Raw genomic sequence first — 20,837 nt, 5'->3', positions numbered from 1 at the left:
TTTTTTATATTTACAAAAATATTTTAAAATCGATATGTGGTATTGAATCGATTTTTCACCCTTGAAAATCGACGTTCGATCTTTTTTTGTATTAACTATTTACAATTATAATTATAAAAGTGCTGCCGGTTTAAGAATTATTTATTCAAAAACTCGCGAGATGGCTGTATGTTTAGATTCCTTCCCTTCTCTTGAATAAAAAAAGTTACGTTGTAGTCTTTGACGTGGATCAACATGGACGCGTCTCGTGAGTTAGGGTAGCGAGGGGTTAAAACGGGTTACGCATAACAAAAAACATTGTAATAGTTATTTATAAATATTTTCAACTCTGGTTATAGAATGATGTTTAATGCTGTTAACATAATATTGTGCCATGTTGATATAGTTAAATATGCGGTATATTGTAACAGAATTTATATTAGAAATCATAATAATTCTTATAAACAATAAATCAAAATTTATCATTGTAGATATATCAAGAAATATTTACTGAGACGATGATTTCTCGAATTTAGGTTTACATTTCTTTAATAACAAGTTTTTATTTACTTTTAATATTTCAGCATTTAGGGATGAAAATATGTACAATATTTTATTAACAACTCTTTACATAAAAAATTACCATATTATTACATAGTGCTAGGTTTAGCTTTTAAATGTATGGACTTCTTAAAGAAATTATTTGTTGAAGTTGCAATATATTAATAGTAAAAAATACGGTAAGTATACCAGCGAGGAAATTATGTACAATATTTGATTAACAACTCTTTACATAAAATAATAATATATTATTATTTTGCAAATATTTTTCGGACAACTTTTTCATTAATTTAAAGAACTATTTTCCAGTCAAAAGTGGATGGATGGATGTCAATAGAAACTCAACCACTAATCAGACTCACAGAGCAGGATCCATCCGTTTCCATAACAGTCCGGTCTACGTAACCGGAACGGACCCGGATTTTTTCCGGCCAAGGACTGTCAACTCGACAAAATTCTGCCGCTACAACGCAAGCAGAGGATCCATGGTCACAGCATATGGTCGTACGCCAAATTTTATTATGCACGAGAACAAATGATTTTGGACGAAAATGAATTATAAACTGTATTCTATTTCTTTTTTTAGATTTTGTTTACAATTTGTTCAAATTCTTCAATAAAATTTAAATACTATTAACATTGTAAATAAATTTTATTTTTTATTGGTCGAATGTCGACCCTAGTTAGTTTTAATTTATATTACAATGACGGAAATGTTGGGGCCAAAACTATGTATGGCGCATACCAAAAAGGCTTCGAGATCACTCAAATCCATTGGAATTTCCGAACACGAAGCAACCTCAAAATTTATTGACAATTAAATGGCTTATTAATAATTTTTGTTGCAGATTCATACGTTACTTTTGTTTCAATGAGAAAACAATTTTTTTTTTGCTAAATGAAATGTAGGACAAACACTTGTCTCATTTAATTTCGGCATTTCCTTTACGAGTTTAATAATTTAATTTTTTTTGTAAACAGAGTTTCTATGTATCTGTATAAAATAACTGATAGCAAAATAGTTGAAAATTATTTAAGATAGTTTGTATACCCCTTTCCTACTATTTTTTTTCAGAAATTAACAAAATTATGCCTGTGACAGACATACTATCAATACCATGATACAAATATTATGGTATTTTGTTTACTACGTTGATTACACACATTGAATTGTAGTAAATCCAAATTCATAGCCAATAGTTATTTTAAAAAATTGTCAACAATAAGTATGTAGATATGTGTAATAGAGAAAGTAAGTAATATTATTTCAAATAATGCAAAAGTTATAGTTTAAGTATTAGTACAAGAAAAAAATGCATAAAAAATATGTTATTTTCCATTTTATTTATTAATTTTAAAGTCATTTTGACGGAATATTTTGAAGAGCTTTTTTGTATAAGCTTTTATCTAAGTTCTTTACCTTTTTTTATCTGTGTTTGTTTTAATACCACAATGAAATATGATAGTATTCTTACCAAGAAGTTCTGGTATTTAGTGACACACATCTGGTATTCGTTCGTACCATAGTAGTTAGCATATGCCTGTCACAGGTATAAATGTTCAACTACAACTTTTCAAGTTGTACAATTCTGACAATATTTGAAGATTTTTAAAATTATTTATTAACTATATTAGCATTTGATAAAGTATTTGTAAAATAACATGAGTATATTAAGAGACGTTGTAAATGCTTAAAAAATACTATAAAATGAAAATACGTTTTTACAAATTATAAATTATTCGTTATTATTTGATTGCAATCATCAATGCCTAAAATGATTGCAATCATCAATGCCTAAAAGGATTGCAAATTCTCAACACGGCTACTATCTTACTACACTACGGCTACAGTTTTTGCGAGCTATGGAAAAAAATGTTTGAATTGTAAAATACTTTAAATCGACAAGAATTATGTTTCCATATTTGTCAATTTTTTCTGTGTTTGCGGGTTTGCTTGGTTGACACTTGGCTTGCAAACGCATGTTCGGGGAGTACGCGTAAAATTTGTATATAAAGTGTTTTAAATATGTATAACAAAGTGCATTTATTAGTGAAGAAAGTGATGAAAACATAGTGAAAGAAAATGAGTGAGTACTCTATATACATACATTTTATTATTGTCACAAATGCAATAATATCGTTCTTTTTGTTCAAATTTTTTGAATGAATAACCAAAAAGTGTAACTTGAATTAATATCAAAAAAAATTAGCTTTTGACATACCCATTCGAATAGTCTGTGGGTTACCCGTCGGTTGTCGGCTTTGAGAAAGAAGAGTTTTGAAAATTATACTCATTTGGTTTCATGTTTACCATATACCATAAAATTTGACAAGTTATTCGACAACTCGTTACCAACACCTAGTATTGTTATACAAACAAGTGATATGCATATTTTATTTTCATTAATCAAAAGTTTATTATTTTTTCTTTCAAACAAGTTAATTATATACACTTCTTACACATTTAAATGCTTTTCGCATGTCTTAAAAGCTACGCCGACACCAAATCCCGATCCAATCAATAGAGGCCAAGTTTTTCTTTTCAGCATCAGAAGTGAAAAAGTGACACCCATACATAAACCAGTTGCTAAAAACAAAAAAAAAGATATATTTAAGCTTCTTTCCTTGGATTAAATACGATGTATAATATCTAAATTTCGAGCTCAGTAATAGTGTTTTTGGAGTTTTTCGATTCACGATATTTTTTGGGCCTAGCAATGATCTAATCCCGCTTATCTACAATACCAACGTTCTCATAGTGTTAAAGATCCACGTTTCATCAAGATATCTCACATTTTTGCTCAAGCTATCGATTGCGCGTACGTACGGTCGGGCATACATTCGTCTGGTCAACTTGATCCTTTTGATAACTATCTATTTCGATTAGTTTAAAGTATTACAAAGAACAGTTAGCTGAAAAAATTTATTATACTCTGCGGCAACTTGTTGTGAGAGTAAAAAAATATATCTTAGAATATTATCAAAATTGTTTACACATTTGCTAATTGTCGTTTACAGAAGTCGCCGAGTTTAAAGATCTTATAGTTTTGTTCGACTCTAAGCTAACATTTATCAGTCTATTAATTATCCGGATCATTCGTGTACGTTTATCTGATGTGAATATCTATAAACTACTCTTTACTTCTCTTGGTCTCGTATTTTCAAATGAAATATCGAGTTAATAAATTTATAATAAAAAAGATTTGGAAATTATTATAACTGAATTTATAAAAATCGTCATCAAACTTCATAAAAAGAAACAGTAATACCAGCCTAATGCTAAAGAACACCTAATTAGATTCTCTAGCATTTTATAATAAATATTATAGCAAGTCGGAATGGAAGGATATTTCCAAATATCGGATAGATATTGGCGATTGAATGAAAGTCCGTGAGTCTCCTCGAAATGTTCTGCCAGCGAAAAATGAAGCGTTTAAAAGTTATATAAAAGGAATGACCACAAATAATGATTTAACCATAAGCGAGTTCATGTTGCTAGTGAAAAAATTTGTCCACGATTACCAACGGTTTATTAACTCCGATGTTGGGATTAAAAATTAGATTTTAATTTTTTAATCCAATATGTTTGCGATTAACAATTTAAGATCATTTTTTGACTACAACAAATTCTTTTTTTAATTCTTATTTTCATTTACATATGCTTGAGATTAAAATTTCTCTTTTTTATTTTTCAATCCGGTAAAAAAATGTATTATTTTTAATCCGGTTTTTGGGAAAAAATTTTTTTTTTTAATCCGGTATGTGGGATTAAATTTTTTTTAGTTTTTCAATCTTCGTAACAATTTCCTGCAGATACCGCTGGCTTTCTTGCGTTGAATCTCTAAAGTAACTAATTTCTTTGACATTGAAAAATTACTGTTTTATCTAATTTTCATCTGCGAATCGAGAAACGGTCGTAGTCGAATTGCTTTAAGCCGGCGCAAACAGTAGCCAAGCCATAATTGACGATCAGGAAGGTTTTGCTTTGTATTTGGTGGGACTGGCAGATTATCATCTGCTATAAGTTGCTCCCCTACGTCCACTTAATTCGGATCTGTACTTACACCAATTGGACCATGTGAAGAAAACAATCAACTAGAAACGTCAGAGTTGACCATTGTGCTGACGTTGAGTCCAAAGCGGGCCTTGAGGAATTTTTCCACCTCGGTTAGGTGCAACACATGTAATGGATAGAGTCAACTTAAGACCTGCTCAGACTTAAAAAATCATAGAGAGTGGACCACAAGTTTTGTCGCACCAAGTGCCATAGTATTAAGAAGCTTAACTAAGCAGCTCAGTCTCATCAGTTCTACCCTCCATCTTCATCCCGCTCAAATACATCCGTCAAGTGCAATTTCTGGCACCATATCGGTGTTGCAGAGTTAATGACCGGCCGGCGGATGGCATTCTTTGTTGAAAACAATGTTTCTTTGTCTTCTCTCCAGCTAGGATTTTCTTAATTACTTTGTACTTTGTACATTGGCAATTATCGCCGTCGTAAGCAGAGTAAAAGAGCACATGCATAAATAGAGTGAACAAATAGAACTGAACACAAGTTAAATATTGAATCAAAATTATTTTTGGACTATTTAATGTAATGTAATTTTGTTGAGGACTAAACAAATATGGCAAAAAAAACTGTAAAATTTTGTCGTTATTTTTTCTTCATAAAATAATAGTTATATTTTGATTTTTATTTTTCGCTTACACAATTAGTTATTCGATAACAGTAATTTAATGCTCACAGAATAATAGTTATGCTTTGAGTTTTACTTAACTTGTACGCAATTGGAAGTGAAGAGTTAGGTCTTTGTTTTGCTTTGATAATAAATAATACTCCCATGCAAAATTATTTGCTTCTAAATTTTATTTTATTAATTTCTAAATCGAATAAACACGGACTTTAAAAAGTTTACTTTTTGAACAATGAAAATATATCAAAAAGCTTAGTTCAGTGGAAACTACGTATATTTATACCTGTATCTAAATTTATAATCTGGAGAACCACCTCTATCCGCCTATATACCACCCTGGTGTTGTATCGGCCAGGGTTATTTTTTTGAAGCGCGTAATCGAAAAAGTACGTACTTTAAATATTATATTTATTTAACTTTAAACGCAAATATCACGAATAGATATATCTATATATATTCTCGATCTGGAGGATCTCCTCTATTCGCCCATACCCATTTTAATTCCGAAATCCTGGTACGGTATTCTAAAGTCTTCCCTACTACTTGTACACAGCCTTTTACTGCGCTGTCAAATTTTTAAAATTGTCTATAAAACTATGGTGTCAGATTTTTATTGCTTTAAATGCTAGGGATTATGCAACAGACTAGTAATAAAGCACTCAATATGATTATGCTCTAAAATTTAGTATATAAAAGTTATTGTCTAACAAAATAAAATAAGGTATTAGCGTGTACGCAGACTCTTTCTGGCGAGTGTATACATAAATTATTGAAAAAAGTCACTTTCCGCTCACGGATTTGTAATCTTTGCGTCAAAATAAAACGATTTTAATAAAAAAAAAAGATTTCATTTTGGAGGCCTCCTTCGTTTGGAGAGCTTAACTATACATTTACCAAATTAATTATAGTAATTAGTTTCCTGACGATGTATAGAAATAACCGTTTATCAATAAAATAGTCAACTCATTACGCAATTAATAATAACCACAACTTACATCCCTTTATTAACACATCAGTGCAACATCGATCTAAACGTTTTCCAAAATCATCCTCTGGGAAGCCGACTTTAGGAACAACCATTTTAAAATAACTTGTACTTTTGTTTAGAGAAAATTAACTTCTGGATCTTCACGTAATAATATGTAAATAGTGAGATATGCTCCTGATTTTATTGAATATTGTTACATCGATAATTAACAACACTTTCTAGGCACATTTTTACAGGTCATCTCCACGTGCAATAACTACTGCCTAGAAATACTAGATTTATGGCAATTTCCATTTGAAGTGGCCAATCACGGCGTACGCGAGTAAAACTTACTTACGCGAAAATTAACGTTTTATTAAAATTTTGCCAGATCAGATTATATATTTATTATATCTGATCTATATATCTAAATTAAAACACCCAACGTTTATTGCGATTAAAAATTATAATTTGTTAACCATTTAATATATGAAGTAACAATTTATATATGTTTTGGTGATTTAATGGTATATTGAAACAACTGATTTTAAAATTTACAACAAAAAATAAAGTGATTTAAACTATTTGGCAGTCCAATAATAAACTTTCAATAGAAAATTAATACTTCTTAATTCACTATTTCACTAAGTGTTTCGTTGCATTCCTATTTTTATGTTTATGTATATTATTTTTAACTTATTCTACTAGTCTACGGTCTTGTGTAAGGGCCGTTTCCTCAATATATGGTTAAGCGCTTAACCATAACTTTAACGGCAACATGTTGAAAAAGAAAAGTTCTGGTAAACTTTACCGAAAGAAGGATTCTTGGCTAGTTTCAGACCAGAACATGAAATGACAGTTGTAAGCTATAAAATCTATAAGAAATATCAATAATTCTGTTTCGTTGTTTTTAAGAATATTTTACTTTAGAAACCCAAAAATGCAAGCCTGCGTCAACTAATAATTAGGCAGTATGCAGTTCAGATATATTAGTTCTGTATGACACTGCTGAATGAGTCAAAACGAATGCTTAATAGGGATGCTAACAGCGCGCGAAAAGTCGACTTTCGATTTTAGAGTCGACTTGGAATTTTATGACTCTTAAAGTCGATTAATCATAGCTAAAAGTCGACTTTTTTAAAAATTATACAATTATATTTCCGTCATTTATGTTATACTTGTACTATGCTTATTTAAAACGGTTACCAAGGATACCAGCGATGATGTTTATTTTTGTCAAATCAGAAAAAGGTTAGTTTAACGATAAGGTATAAAAAAGTATAAGAGAGTCGGTACATGAAAACGATACAAACTGTACTACCATCGAATGTTATAACTGTTGACAGAAAAGTCGAAGTCATCAAGCATGCAAATTCGATTCTAAAAAGGCGGTTATTTTAAGTTAAAGATCGATTCTAGACCAAAGTCTGAGTCGACTTTCTTATCCCTAATGCTTAATCACATGTACGTATAAGGAGAAAGGTGTGAAACTTGTTACGACACGGCCACCAGGTTTATCGCCACTTTTGACTGATAGGGAATAGTCTAAAATTATAAATAAAAACGTTTTTTTTTTGTATTTTTCCTAAGTGAACACAGTAATGTTCAACTATAACTATTTGGTAGCAGTTGAAATTTTTTGATACTCTAGTCAACCCCACTGGCACTGAGCTGCTCATCTCAGCCTCTCAGTACCTATTCAGGTTCTTGAACTTGTTAGGGGGCGACATCTTTAATCGCAATCATGAATCATGTTGAGATTTGTGACGTTTTCCGTCAGTTCACATTCCTTAGGTTTGGATCTTTCAGAAGCAGCTAGTTGTTGTTGTAGCGACAGAATTCTGCCGAGTTGACAGTCCTTGACCGGAATAAATCCGGGTCCGTTCCGGTTACGTAGACCCGACTGTCGTGGGAACGGAGGAGAGATCCTCTTTTCCCATCCTGAAGCATGGCTATCAGGTTTCCTATTTGTTCGCCAAGTTGGTAGAAAGCTTATATATTTTTTCCAATTCGGTCCCTTCTGACCAAAGGTGTCGCATTCTACAATGTATCTTGCTCGACGCTTACTGGTATACTGTTTTCGCGTCTAGTATGTAGTGGAGGCGTCCTCATTATTGCTGAGCTTCTCCTAAAAGCCGTGTGCTCTTTTCCGTTTTAATGTTCGTTTTGTAGTTCCGTTGTGGTATTGATGCGTTTTGGTTTGGTTAAATTGTTCAAGTTTATGTGATTGGGTCCCGCTTCAGGGCCGCTCGCTATGTGCAATCGCTGTGTTGATCCCGTTATTATCTTACGGGTGCCTACGTTCAGTGCCACATCAGGGTAATTGGGAGCATGCTCAACCGAAAATTGCAGTACCAACTCAATGGCGGCAAGCATTGAACATACCCTGAGGCCTTGCCAAGGTTTTAGTGGCGACGGGGTGCTTCCGTAGCATTAACCGGCAAGCCAGTTCAGCAAGATGTCACTCCGCTTACTGAGGTTGCCAAATATAACGTCTGTCAGCGCCAAATCAGCCTTTTCCAGTAGGGTCATACTGGGCTCAGACTCTGGCGTCCGTTTAAAGAGGCATTTGCCATTTATGTCGCGGTTTAGGACTCAATCCTAGCGCGTCGCGTTGCGTAGTGTTAACAGCCGCACCTAATTTGGTGAACAGACGCTGACCAGGAAGCCGCCCAATTGTGGATCCGTCTCGCCTGGATTTTCGTATTACCCATCATGTCCATGCATGATGAGACAGACACATATTTCTGTGAGGCGGTGTCTATTCGCCAAAGTCACAGGAGCTTCAGCGGATCTTCTAGCATTAAACCGCATCTTCCACTCCTGCCGCACATCGTCGGGGATTGCTTATTCGTTTTAACTTATTACGCAACTGACCTGCTACTACAGGCCGTTCGGCTATCCGCGACCTACCGAATCACTGGTAGCTTAGAGCCCAACTACAGCGCCCAAACTCGACAGAACAGACCACGCCATCCGGAGCAGGTGATCTCTGGGTGTATGCATCTGAACGTACCGAAGGATGCACAACAACAACGCAAGGTAGTGTTAATTTACTCAAATATTTTAAAGAAAAAGTCGTTAGATAACTTTACTGAAAACAAATAAGTAAGTAACATAATCTATCACATGTGTACACCTTTTTAGGAGTTTATTGAGAGAGAGGGTTTATTGACTTCATGAGAGTGATAATTTATTACATTTAATTTAATACAATGTTCTGTTATTTCTTTTAAAATCACTGGCGACGGCGAGAAGTGCGTTGCTTATCAAATCTCAACTCCATTTCCTCAAGAACCTTGGGAGTATAACGTACAACTAGTTTTACAGATCCAACAGCTTGCTTTAGAAGTTCCACAGCTTTTTCGTGATTTTCGCCTTCCACGGACTAGAAAAAATGCAAAGTATTTATCAAGTATGGATATACATATACGAGTATAAAACGCAAATTAATATTGTGCGTTCCTCCAATATTTAAGTACAATATACTTTGTAAAAAAATAATAATCTAATATTCATAATACTGAATTGTAAAAAGCAGTATGTACCTTAACATAATACTAAAAGTTATCTCTTGAAAAGTGCAAGTATTCACACTAATTCAAAGCTATTCAAAAATTTTCCTAATTTTTTCCGAATTTTGTATCCGCTTTACGAATTTAAAAATTACTTAAGTATATTTACAGTGTACAGCATAAGTGAAAGTACGGTTGGTTAATTCCACTGTTTTTGATAATATTACTAAAAAATAACGAAAATAACCCGGATAAATTGTTAGCATTTCTTTATTTATTTCTTTTACAAAAACAAAAATTACATAGTTTTCGTTGACGCAACAACAAAATTACTCAAAGTTCATCTAAAATATGAAAAATGTGTTTTTTGTTTTTATAGGAGAAATAAATTAAATAAAGAAATGTTGTACATGTATGTAAGTATTTGAGGTCGAAACGTAACATCCTATTCCTATTTTTCCTTAATACATAATGGAATATTCTAGGATTGATCTTTAGCCAAAAATAGAAGCACAGAGAAAGCTTCTGATTTTTAACGGAAATCGCGGTTTTTACTTCACGTGATTAGTGATTTTCATTAGTGATGTTGTCACTTTTGTTAATAGAGTTTCATCCCATTGCTTTAATTTCCCCTTAACTTTACCTTGTTTTATACTCTTGCAACATGTTGCTACAGAGTACAATAGTTTTGTTCACCTAACGGTTGTTTGTATCATCTAAAACTAACCAAGAATATATATATATAGTTATATATATACAGTTACTGACGATAAAATTTAATATAGATGAAAATAAATAACAATCTATATTACATTCCTACAATATTTTTTAAACACTATGATGGTAGCTCTGTTACATCTTCCTAGGCGACAAAACGGCTGACGAAGACGACACGGAAGAGGTCGACGACGCCATCCAGTTGCTAAGGGAGAGGGCCATAAATATTAAACAAACTTAGATGTGTGCAGATAAATCTGCAGCACTCCAAGAGCCCTGGGTGAAGGACGCCGCGATCAAAGGGCTAAATAGCAGAAACATCTATTACAAGAAAAATGAAGGTAAACCACGAGCATGCGCTATTATCAAGAAATATATAAACGCATTTCTTTGTTCTAACTACAGCACAGCAAATAAAACGATGCTATGGGCGGAGATGGAAGCAGGTAACTTCTTTCCAGTGTCATCATACATGGCGTACGACAGGGACGTGCCACCTGTACCTCTAGTAAAACAGAGGAAAACATAAGAGAGGATATACAAAATAATAGAGTGACGCCGACATACCATGTGGGGAAACACAAACACCAGGGCTGAGTCACTACAGCAATATATTTTAAATAGTAATCTAAGTATAAGTAATAGGGGCGATGAGCCCACCTTCATTTTCCCAAGTTTGGAAAATTTTCCGGGTTGAGAGGAAGTCTTGGATCTCACGCTATAAACAGAAACAAATAGCCTGGTCGTCGATGACTGGAGGGTGTCAGAGGAGCCATCTATGTCGAATCATTCCTGGATACTCTTCCTCTTCGCGACAAATCCAATACTCTCCTCGAATATCGAAAGGAAAACAATATGGGATACATTTATCAAGATAGCAACAAAAACCTTAGAAACAAGTAGGTTTAGAATAAAATTAGTAATTCTCAAGAAATAGATGCGGAACGGTGACTTAAAACTCTAAGAACTCAATTGAGAAAAGCCTTCAATGAGAGTTATGTGACCAAATTCTGGCAATCGTATATTGAAGCAATATAAAAAACGGTCGAGAAAGAAAAAACCGACTCTTGGCAGTCTTTCTGCAAATCGATAAAAAGATGCAAAGATCTAGCTAGACTGAGTAAGATACTGTATAAGGAATGCAACAATATACCAAGTGTACTGTGTTTGGTGGGTTCAGAAGGATGCGGTTATCATGAGTTTCTAAAACCTCGTGAAACTGTTAATACTAATCATTACAGACAACAAATGATCAATTTGAACCATGCATTGATCGAAAAACGACCAAAATGGGCCAGAGGACGCGGCAAAGTAATTTTGTTACACGTCAATTCACTTGCACACAAAGCAAAATCAGCCCTGCTGACCTTGTCGACTCCAACGATTAATTCCAGGACGGCTTTAAGCTCTTTAGCAGGTTAAGTAGATTTATTCATAATTTGGGTTTCCGGTCAAAGGAAAGGCAGACGAGTTAACACCATTCCCGCTGGGAATGATCAAAAGAGAACTTTATATGCATTTTGTATAAATAACTCAGAGCAGATGGAAATCAATAACAAGCTGCAAGATAACAAAGCAGATTTGGCCCTAGTATGAAAAGAGCAGAACCAAGGACTTTATAAATAGATCAAGAAATAGTGTATACAGACATACAGCCACTTTAACAGGTCACTGGCCCTTTGGAGAGCATGCGCTAAAAATGGGCCTGCCTTATAACAATATTTGCCCCAATTGCAAGCTAGAAGGGAATAAGGAAACTATTTTCCAATTCTGTGAATGCCCAGCTCTGTCACAAACACGACACAAAACACTTAGAACCCATAAAAGGTATAACGAATATAAGAAGTTGCATTGAGAGTACTAAATGGTTTGAGTGCAACGAAGGGAATAAGGAAACTATTTTCCAATTTTGTGAATGCCCAGCTCTGTCACAAACACTACTCAAAACACTTAGAACCCATAGACACCAAACCTTGAATGGTTGTCCACAAAAGGTATAACGGATAAAAGTAGTTTCATTGAGAGTACTAAATGGTTTGAGTGCAACGATGAAACGGGATAGAAAAGTATCAGTTCCTACGAAAGTGCATCAAAATTTCGCATTCAACACTATTTGGCCCATGTGGGTCAGCACTCTTACCTACCTAACTACCTACCTATATAACCTTTAAGATATTTGTTAAAACTTGACATTTTGTTATGAACCGAGGAAAGCACTACACAGCGGCAGAGCTTAAGCTTATAAAAAGTTTTCAATATAAAAAAACTCAAAAAATTTGTGTTTACTGCTCTAAAACCTCAAAAAAATGAGAATTGGGGGAACGGCCACGAAAAACGACGTCTCAGGATGACAATTACATAGACAATGTTGACAAGAAAGACAGCGGAACAATCGAATTGTTTTTGCTTCAGCGCATATCAATTGGACCGATGAAGAAAACGAAAAAAAGTGGCATAAAATCCTTTAGTCCGAATCTAAAATAAATATGGTAGGTAGCGATAGAAAAAATTGGGTTTGAAGAATGCTGAAATGAAGGGTGTGTTCGAGATGCCAATCACTTGCAACAGCATCACGTTCTACTGTCACTTTCTGCACGCAATTTATGCAAATAATCGGCAAGACTAAATTGTTGTCTGCACATCAGCAGAGTATCAACAAATATGCAACACAGTAGCTGTACTGCAGCAATTATTACGTAGCTCGAACGCACCCGAATTCCCGATACACGACAAAAACTTTCAAACAGAGATGGTAATATCATGATATGGGGATGTTTTTCGTCCTACGGAGTTGGACCGCTGTCTTGGGTTTGTGAAATAATGAACCGTTACCACTATCTTAGAATTTTAGAAGATGATGTAATGCTTCCTCATGCTAAATGGAACCTGCCTTTAGTTTGGCATGTCAATAACCCGAAGCATACCTCGAGTGTGGTCAACACTTGACAATAGGATCAAGGAATCGATGTTATGACTTGGCCAGCGCAATCTCCTAAATTAAATGCTATGGAAAACCTGTGGAAGTTTGTAAAGGAAAAGTTGGGACCCACGATGGAAAGAGGAGCCATGGGAAATAGTCTAAGAGGTGTTGTATTCAATACTGAATTCAGCCTGTAAAGCGCTAGTGGAATCTATGCCGTACCCGCAAATAAAGGTTTTGCAACAAAATTCTAACTTATATCCATTTTTTAATTATAAATGTCTACTATTTATGAGTTTTGGTTCCATGATTCCATTTTAGTATCAACTGACCGACAGTTTCTTTAAAAGTTCTTTGCTTATAAAACTAACTATTTTAATTAGTGAATAAAATGTTGATTCAACTTTATTGTCAGTAACTGTTCAAGCATGACGAGACGTGTTCAAATCCAATTGACAGACAGTCTGTCCGTCCGTCTGTCTGTGCATGCTGTAACTTGGGTAAAAATCGAGATATCGTAAGGAAACTTTGCACAAGTGTTCCTTGGCAAAAAATACGAGGGACGGAGGAAACGCCATTTATCGAATTCTATTAAATGCCATAACTATGCACTAAACGAAGATATAAAGGCGGAATGTACATATCTCCTAAACCACTAAAGCTACAATGCAAGCACCCCAACCGACACTGTGAAAATCCGTTCCCCCGACAGTCGGGTCTACGTAACCGGAACGGACCCGGATTTTTATCCGGCCATGGACTGTCAACTCGACAGAATTCTGCCGCTAAACCAACATTATTGTGAAAATGGATGAAGTCGGATCATAACCCCGCCCACTACCCACATAAGGGTCTAGTTAAAAACTATTAAAAGCGCCAGGATGGTACGACAGGGCTTAATAGGAGCTCACATTTATGGGAAATCACATATCTCAGGACCTACTCGACCAATTTCAACCAAATTCATGCATAATATTATCCTGACATTGCAATGTTCCGTATGTATGTGCGAAAATGGGCAAATTCGGACTGCAATCACATCTACATATAACACAATTTTAAATTCAATCTGATTCTTTCACTGAATGCAAATGAAGCACTAAAGAATATGTCGGGATAAAATTTTGCGCGAATAGTGCGACCTTATACTCAAAAATTATCAAAATTGGACTACAACTGTTCAAGCCCCCACATACCGAATATGTGAACCCCAGTTCATACAGCGAACATATTATCGAAAATACCGGTCAATATGTGAGAAATGTTATTTGGTAAATCATTTCCTGATAACAGCAGATTCACACTTCCGGTTTACTTTATACCGCATATATCAGCAAATATGTAAGTTATCTTTGTTAAAATTAAAGAGCGTGTTTTATTAATAACAATCAAATGGACAAGTTTCCTTAAAAATTATGTGATTTACCGCTGAAAATGAATGAAATTAATTAGTCCAGAATTTGGTCACAGCCGAACCTATATATCTCTCCTTGCTTTAAAGTATATTTTAAATAAATATTTGAAAAATGCATAACTAACAAGCAATTTCTATTTGAATTTTAGTGCAATTTTGTCCTTCGAAACGTATACATATTAAATTAAGTATCTCTTTCTATATACAAATTATAAAATACTTTTATGAAAAACTGTCTACTGAATTATTAACACAGCGTGCTCAATACATACGCAAAACTGTAACGATAAAAATTGGACATAATAAAGGTAATTCCCAGAATTCGTATCACATTTACAAACATTTCGCAAAGGACCCCCTTGATGGTCTTGGAAGGAATTTTTTTATTTGTGCTTAAATGGAGAACCGATAGCTTCATGAAATTTTTAGTCATATTTTCCTAAATTTTTTTGATATACACTAATGACTAATTTTGCTTTAAAAAAAGATTTAAAGTTAGGACCAGAGAACTGCAACGAGTTATACATTTTGTTCATTCATACAATCCGTTACTCTGGCTGATTCTGTCAGTTTAATTTATGTACACGAATCGAACCGTTCGTCTTCAAATCAGCGACAAAGAACAAATGCGTATCAGTAGCGATCGGCTTATACATGATTATAGCGCAAACAGTCACCGAAATTCCTCCCTTCCGTACTTACCGCCCGTATCAAACCAAATTTTTCACAAGTTATGCCCGTAGTTGCAACGCAGAAACCAGTTGTTCTCTTTTGTTTTCATTTCACCAACGTTGCCATTGCTCTAGTTGTATACACGATTTTTTACACATTTAGTTTTTTAGTTATAATTTTTCATAATGTAAAAGCTCAAAACTAAAATCCAACTATTAAAAATAGTTTACCTATTTATAAATAAGTGTATTCGAATGTGATTTTTAGTTATTTTAAGAGTATTTCTAATATATTCAAGTTCATTTTTTAATTACTAAAAAATATCCCTGCGTTGCAAGAGATTGCTCCCTCACTCGTTTCTACGGAAAAAATCCCAATTTTCGCGGATATCCTACCGTACGGTCTGTTGAAGCGGATGATAGAAGCGGTGGTGACTGTTCATTTACATTGCGCTCTCATAAGATAGGTCGTATCAACTGACTCGGTCCACGGTTTTGCGTCGGTGACTGTTTGTGCCATTAGCTTTTGCAGGCAATAACCGTAAATAAATCATAAATTTGTATGATTGAAATGTTCGACAGTGTTCGGGTTGTATATCATATCCGATACACCATTTACTCGACTACGTGCTATACACATGTACAAGTACAAGTACATGTGTATGTATGTACGCATCGAAACCTTCCAACCCAAAGTTCACACAATTTTCTAAATCAATACTACATTACTCGAGTAAATTTGGGCAAGGATAAAAATTTGGGTGTACTCGTGCCTTACCCGCAGGCTCATATTGGTTCGATTCAAGTAATCGTCGCAAAGTATTGAGCTGATATGATTTACTTTGAACCGAAGTCACCCATACCATTTACTCTTTCGTGATTGTCGAAGGATAGATTGTGAATATTGCATCAAATCAGTTGACGATGGTCGGTACTAGAATCGATCAATAGTGTTGTATTCTGAAACAGTGCACGACGATCTTTTGAAACGAGAATGGAAGAGGTAAAAAATTTTAAGTATTGGAAAAGCAAATATTTCCTTACTGTGCTTGGTATACAAACAACAGCGTTATCTGCTGATAGCGTAGTGAATAATCTTTACAGCTGGTCACCAATGTATATCACTACATCCATGATCGTTTTTGAAACAGGCAGGACAATCAATTATTCAATAAGAAACATAAATTCCCTGAACAAACCAATGATATCTTGGAACAATCTGAAACTAAAAATTGGTGTGCCGATTTTAAGTATTGGTAATATTATTCAGCTAAAACCCTGTATGCACTCGACAAATGAATCCATATAATCAGGGGTGTTGTAGAATCTGATAGTTGTCGAAACAGAAAATGTATAGGTATTGAGTGTCACGAAAACCAATTTTATCAGTTTTATTATCAGAAACAAAGCAAGAGCATATTCGCCGACAGGTTTGAAATGTAAGTTAAGAAAATAATTTATATTTTGTTACGATTTTTTCTATAGGGGAAAACATAAGAATAAAACAGAAAATGACATAATTATTGAGTTTATGGAAAAAATTAAGATATTTTAAGAGGATTTACAAAACACAATAAACGTAATTTAATACTCAAATGCGTCTTTATTCAGTCGATAATGTGATATAAATCTGTAAAGTAAGCATGTATACAAACATACATGTAAATGCATCCAAATTTCACATGCGACTCTCCTGGTCCATTAAGTAGATTACTCTGATCTTTTAATATCTTCCTTTTAATTTTTTTGTTGATTTTTTCTTCCACTAAAATAAAAGTTAAAATAGTGGAATTCATTGAAAACTTTAGTGGACTTTATTCAGAATTTTCAATTTATCAAACGCTTATTGTGTGCATTTATTCATTTGTAAATTTTGTCACATTAGTAAACAGCTGATTCGAATATTGGTTTTGCATATGTTCGAATAGACAAAAATCCAAATAGAATCTGTGACACCATTGAAAATCAGAATTGGTTTACTTACAATTCTGACAACTACACAAATCTGTCGGAGATTCCACAACACCCCAGAATGATAATCTGCAACTCAAAATACGATAACGGGGGTTAATGATTTGCCGTTAGAGTAGCAACAGTTCATTAGCTGCACTCGTACTGCTTCGCTATGAACGCAAGCCTCGGTCTACATCACATGATTTTTTTCGATGCTAATTCTTGTTTCTACTTTTCCTTAAAAAAAAAAAAAAACTATAAGCATATCAATTTTAATGTTCTTGGACTCACTTACAATTTACAAAAAAAAACGAAATATTTATTGTGTGCAGTACTCACCACACCATTAACAGATAAAAGTTGATCTCCTCTTTTTAGTCCTCCATGTCGGTCAGCTACACCACCGGGTATGATACGGGAAATGTAAATGGGCGAGTTTTGTTCTTTTCCTCCCATCACATTAAATCCGAGTCCTAGAAGAGGAAATTAAGCAATAACTGCATAAATTTACAAGTCAATAATCAACGAGAGTCAAGCGGCATTTCTTTTAATTTTCATATAAGTTTAATAAATAAGCTCTACTACTAACACGGAAGCCATTATGTTTGCTTTAAAATCAAGCTTTTATTTGGGAGAGTTAGATTTATTAGATTTAGGTCAACTATGCACCGTTTTTCTCGATAATCTTGTGAAAGATTACACACTTAATAACAACAATTAAACTATGTATATATTTATTTTAATCAAATATATGTACAGTATTAGAACGGTTTATAGTAAGTGAACATAAATTTATGTATGTATGTCTTGTCCTTTTAACTGTTGCTAACCAACAATTTTGCAAACGAACAAACAGAAAGATTATACCCCAAATACAGAAACCATTATCGGTAGATATTTTATTGTATCTTTCAGTATTTCCCTTCTCTTGAGAAACCCGGCGTTGAGGCCGACAACGCAAAAAGGGGTTCTATTCGAAAAAAACCAGTTATTTTTTTTTCAGCGCGGAGGCAGAAAGGATTTAAACTAAGGGAAAACTTTAGAATACCGTCTCAGGATTTCCTAAATAAATTGGTATGGGCGGACAGAGGAGATCGTCCAAATCAAGAATATTTTTACATATATAGATATACAAACAAATAGCCCTTATCGACCCAACACCGGGGTGTATCCAGTTTTTTTTTCGCGTAGAACTGTTTTTTGCAGTGGCGGCCTGCAGTCGCGCTTTAAAACAAATAACCTTGGGCAATCCAACACAGGGGTTTCTCAAGTGAAGCAAAATACTAAAGGAATTATTATTATCAACGATTATGGCTTACTTCGTCTGCAATTTATGTTAGTATGGTAGCACTGGTTATTTGTCATTTTGTAACCCTTTTGTTATTGTGTGAACTAATAGAATTGAACAATAAGTTAAATATTGAATTAAATATAATATAAAATAAATGTGTAAGAACGAATTAGTGAAGTTTTAGTAGATATAAAAGTGAAATATATTATATAGATAGATAGATATTATATATAAGTGTAAAATTCATTATAAATCGAAGAAATATGCACTTAAAGTAGTTGAATTTTATAATATATATAATGCAAATACTTCTAAAACCAGATGTCAGCGGCAACTAAACGTAAATATTTTCTTAATATGGAGAACCTCTATCCGAACAAATATTTTTCCCAAACTAATTTTGGTATAAGTATAGTTTAGTTCCCCCAACCAAGGAGGCCTCAAAAATTAATTTTTTTTAAATCGTCTTATTTTGACGCTATTATTACAAATCCGTGAGCGGAAGTGAATTTTTTCAATAATTAAAATTTTTTATTTATTTAAAAAAAAAATGGACACCCCTGTGTTGGACTGACCAGAGTTATTTTTTGAAGCGCGGCCGAATACCGCCAGTGCGGCAGAATGTTGTTGTTGTAGCGGCAGAATTCTGCCGAGTTGACAGTCCTTGGCCGGAATAAATCCGGGTCCGTTCCGGTTACGTAGACCCGACTGTCGTGGGAACGGCGGAGAATTCTGCCGCTACAACAACAACAACAACCGCCAGTGCAGAAAGGAGATCGACAATCTCCGATATTCGTTCATACCATTAGATCGCGGCGCAAAAGAAATTGTGACGGTCAAATTTCTTCAGTATTTTTTTTCATAAGAAAATGTCAAGTGAGTTAAGCTGAACTGGTAATTACAGCTAAGTTATCTGAATTCTGCAGAATTCTGGGAAACTTTAATATACCATCCCACGATTTCAGGATTAAAAGGGGTATGGTTGGATAGAGGAGATTCTCCAGTTCAAGAATATATAAAATTATATCCACCAAGATATTTGCATTTTAAGTTGAAAATTTGACAAATTTTATATTGCAAGATCTCGATTTATAGTTAAATTTTCTTTTATATAATGCACTAATTATACACTAACCCTTCACTAAATTTTTTCTACATAGTTATTTTAGTAAATGAATAGTTTCGGTCTCCCAACTAAGGAGTCCTCAAAATTGTTTTTTTTTTGTAAATCGTCTTATTTTTACGTGAAGATTACAGTTATTTACAATTATATTTAACGCACTTTGATCATATGTATCTTTCAAGTTACTTTGTTGTTGTTGTTGTCGGAGCGGCAAAAATCTACAGAATTCAGATCACTTACCTTAAATTCAGGGGTCGGCTTTAGTATACCATCAAAGGATTTTAGGGTTAAAATGGAACATATTTGTTATTGTGCTTATAACGAAATTTGTGTAAAAAACCCCCAACTAAAGATCTGTAATCTACGCGTAAAAATAAGACGATTTAAAAAAAATTTGAATTTTTGAAGACTCCTTAGTTGGGAGACCTAAACTATACCTTACATTTTTTTAAACGTCAGTTTGTTTAACGATACTAAATATTTCTTCACCTTACCTTCCTCAGTTTTTGGTAATTCAACTACTCTTGGATGAGCGTGTCCTTCACTTGCAGCAAATGCTGCAACAGTGGCTTTAGCTGTGGCCGAAGCTCTAACATCCTGCGAGCCCTGAATATCAACGGTTTCGTACACGTGTTCATAAACTTCCCTAACAGCATTCAAAAACTCGCTTTGAAGAACTTTCTGAAGAGCAGAAAGCTTAGTTGTTGGAAAATCTCCACTAGATTGTAATTTATCCAGTAGTTCAATGGCTCTCTTTATATCTAAAAAATTAAATAATAGCAAGTACTTTGCAATGTTATCTACAATATTATTCACCCTTGGACAAAGTTAGAGGCTCGACTTGTGCTGACATCTTTATTTTTTTTTTGGAATCAATAAATTTCTGATCTTAATACTTCACCTATGATATTAAATTATAGCACTGTTATCGTCATAGATAAAGTTATCGTAAAGCATATACAGACATGAAAAACTCTAATCGAGAGTCGATTTATACCATAAAAGAATCGAGTTTTCGAAGTCGAATTTACC

At 34.0% G+C, this 20,837-nt stretch overlaps 2 protein-coding genes and 2 long non-coding RNA genes across 4 annotated transcripts; 2 read left to right on the top strand and 2 right to left on the bottom strand.

Moving 5' to 3' along the window:
• The first annotated feature begins 60 nt into the window (after positions 1-60).
• LOC106620377 (uncharacterized) lies at positions 61-1,190 on the top strand. The gene is made up of 3 exons (XR_004978821.2): positions 61-396; positions 564-719; positions 850-1,190. It is a non-coding gene; the product is annotated as an uncharacterized lncRNA (long non-coding RNA).
• A 1,742-nt stretch (positions 1,191-2,932) lies between these two features.
• On the bottom strand, positions 2,933-6,314 carry LOC106620387 (MICOS complex subunit MIC10). The gene is made up of 2 exons (XM_014238882.3): positions 6,230-6,314; positions 2,933-3,127 (listed from the first exon to the last, which is right to left on the bottom strand). Exons 1-2 carry the CDS (start codon positions 6,312-6,314, stop codon positions 2,997-2,999), a joined length of 216 nt encoding a protein of 71 aa, XP_014094357.1. The 3' UTR covers positions 2,933-2,996.
• veli (L27 and PDZ_signaling domain-containing protein veli) lies at positions 2,933-20,763 on the bottom strand. The gene is made up of 6 exons (XM_014238876.3): positions 20,622-20,763; positions 20,300-20,566; positions 17,731-17,864; positions 6,560-9,589; positions 6,230-6,485; positions 2,933-3,127 (listed from the first exon to the last, which is right to left on the bottom strand). The coding sequence occupies exons 1-4, from the start codon at positions 20,656-20,658 to the stop codon at positions 9,440-9,442; spliced, it is 588 nt and encodes a 195-aa protein (XP_014094351.1). The 5' UTR covers positions 20,659-20,763; the 3' UTR covers positions 2,933-3,127; positions 6,230-6,485; positions 6,560-9,439.
• LOC118683007 (uncharacterized) lies at positions 7,368-13,611 on the top strand. The gene is made up of 3 exons (XR_004978840.2): positions 7,368-7,452; positions 10,583-10,774; positions 10,839-13,611. It is a non-coding gene; the product is annotated as an uncharacterized lncRNA (long non-coding RNA).
• Positions 20,764-20,837: the final 74 nt, after the last annotated feature.

This window comes from Bactrocera oleae, chromosome 2 (assembly GCF_042242935.1).
Source record: "Bactrocera oleae isolate idBacOlea1 chromosome 2, idBacOlea1, whole genome shotgun sequence".
In the NCBI taxonomy this organism is placed as follows: Eukaryota; Metazoa; Arthropoda; class Insecta; order Diptera; family Tephritidae; genus Bactrocera; species Bactrocera oleae.
Note: the sequence above shows the minus strand (reverse complement) of the source record. Positions and strands in the feature narration are given on the sequence as shown.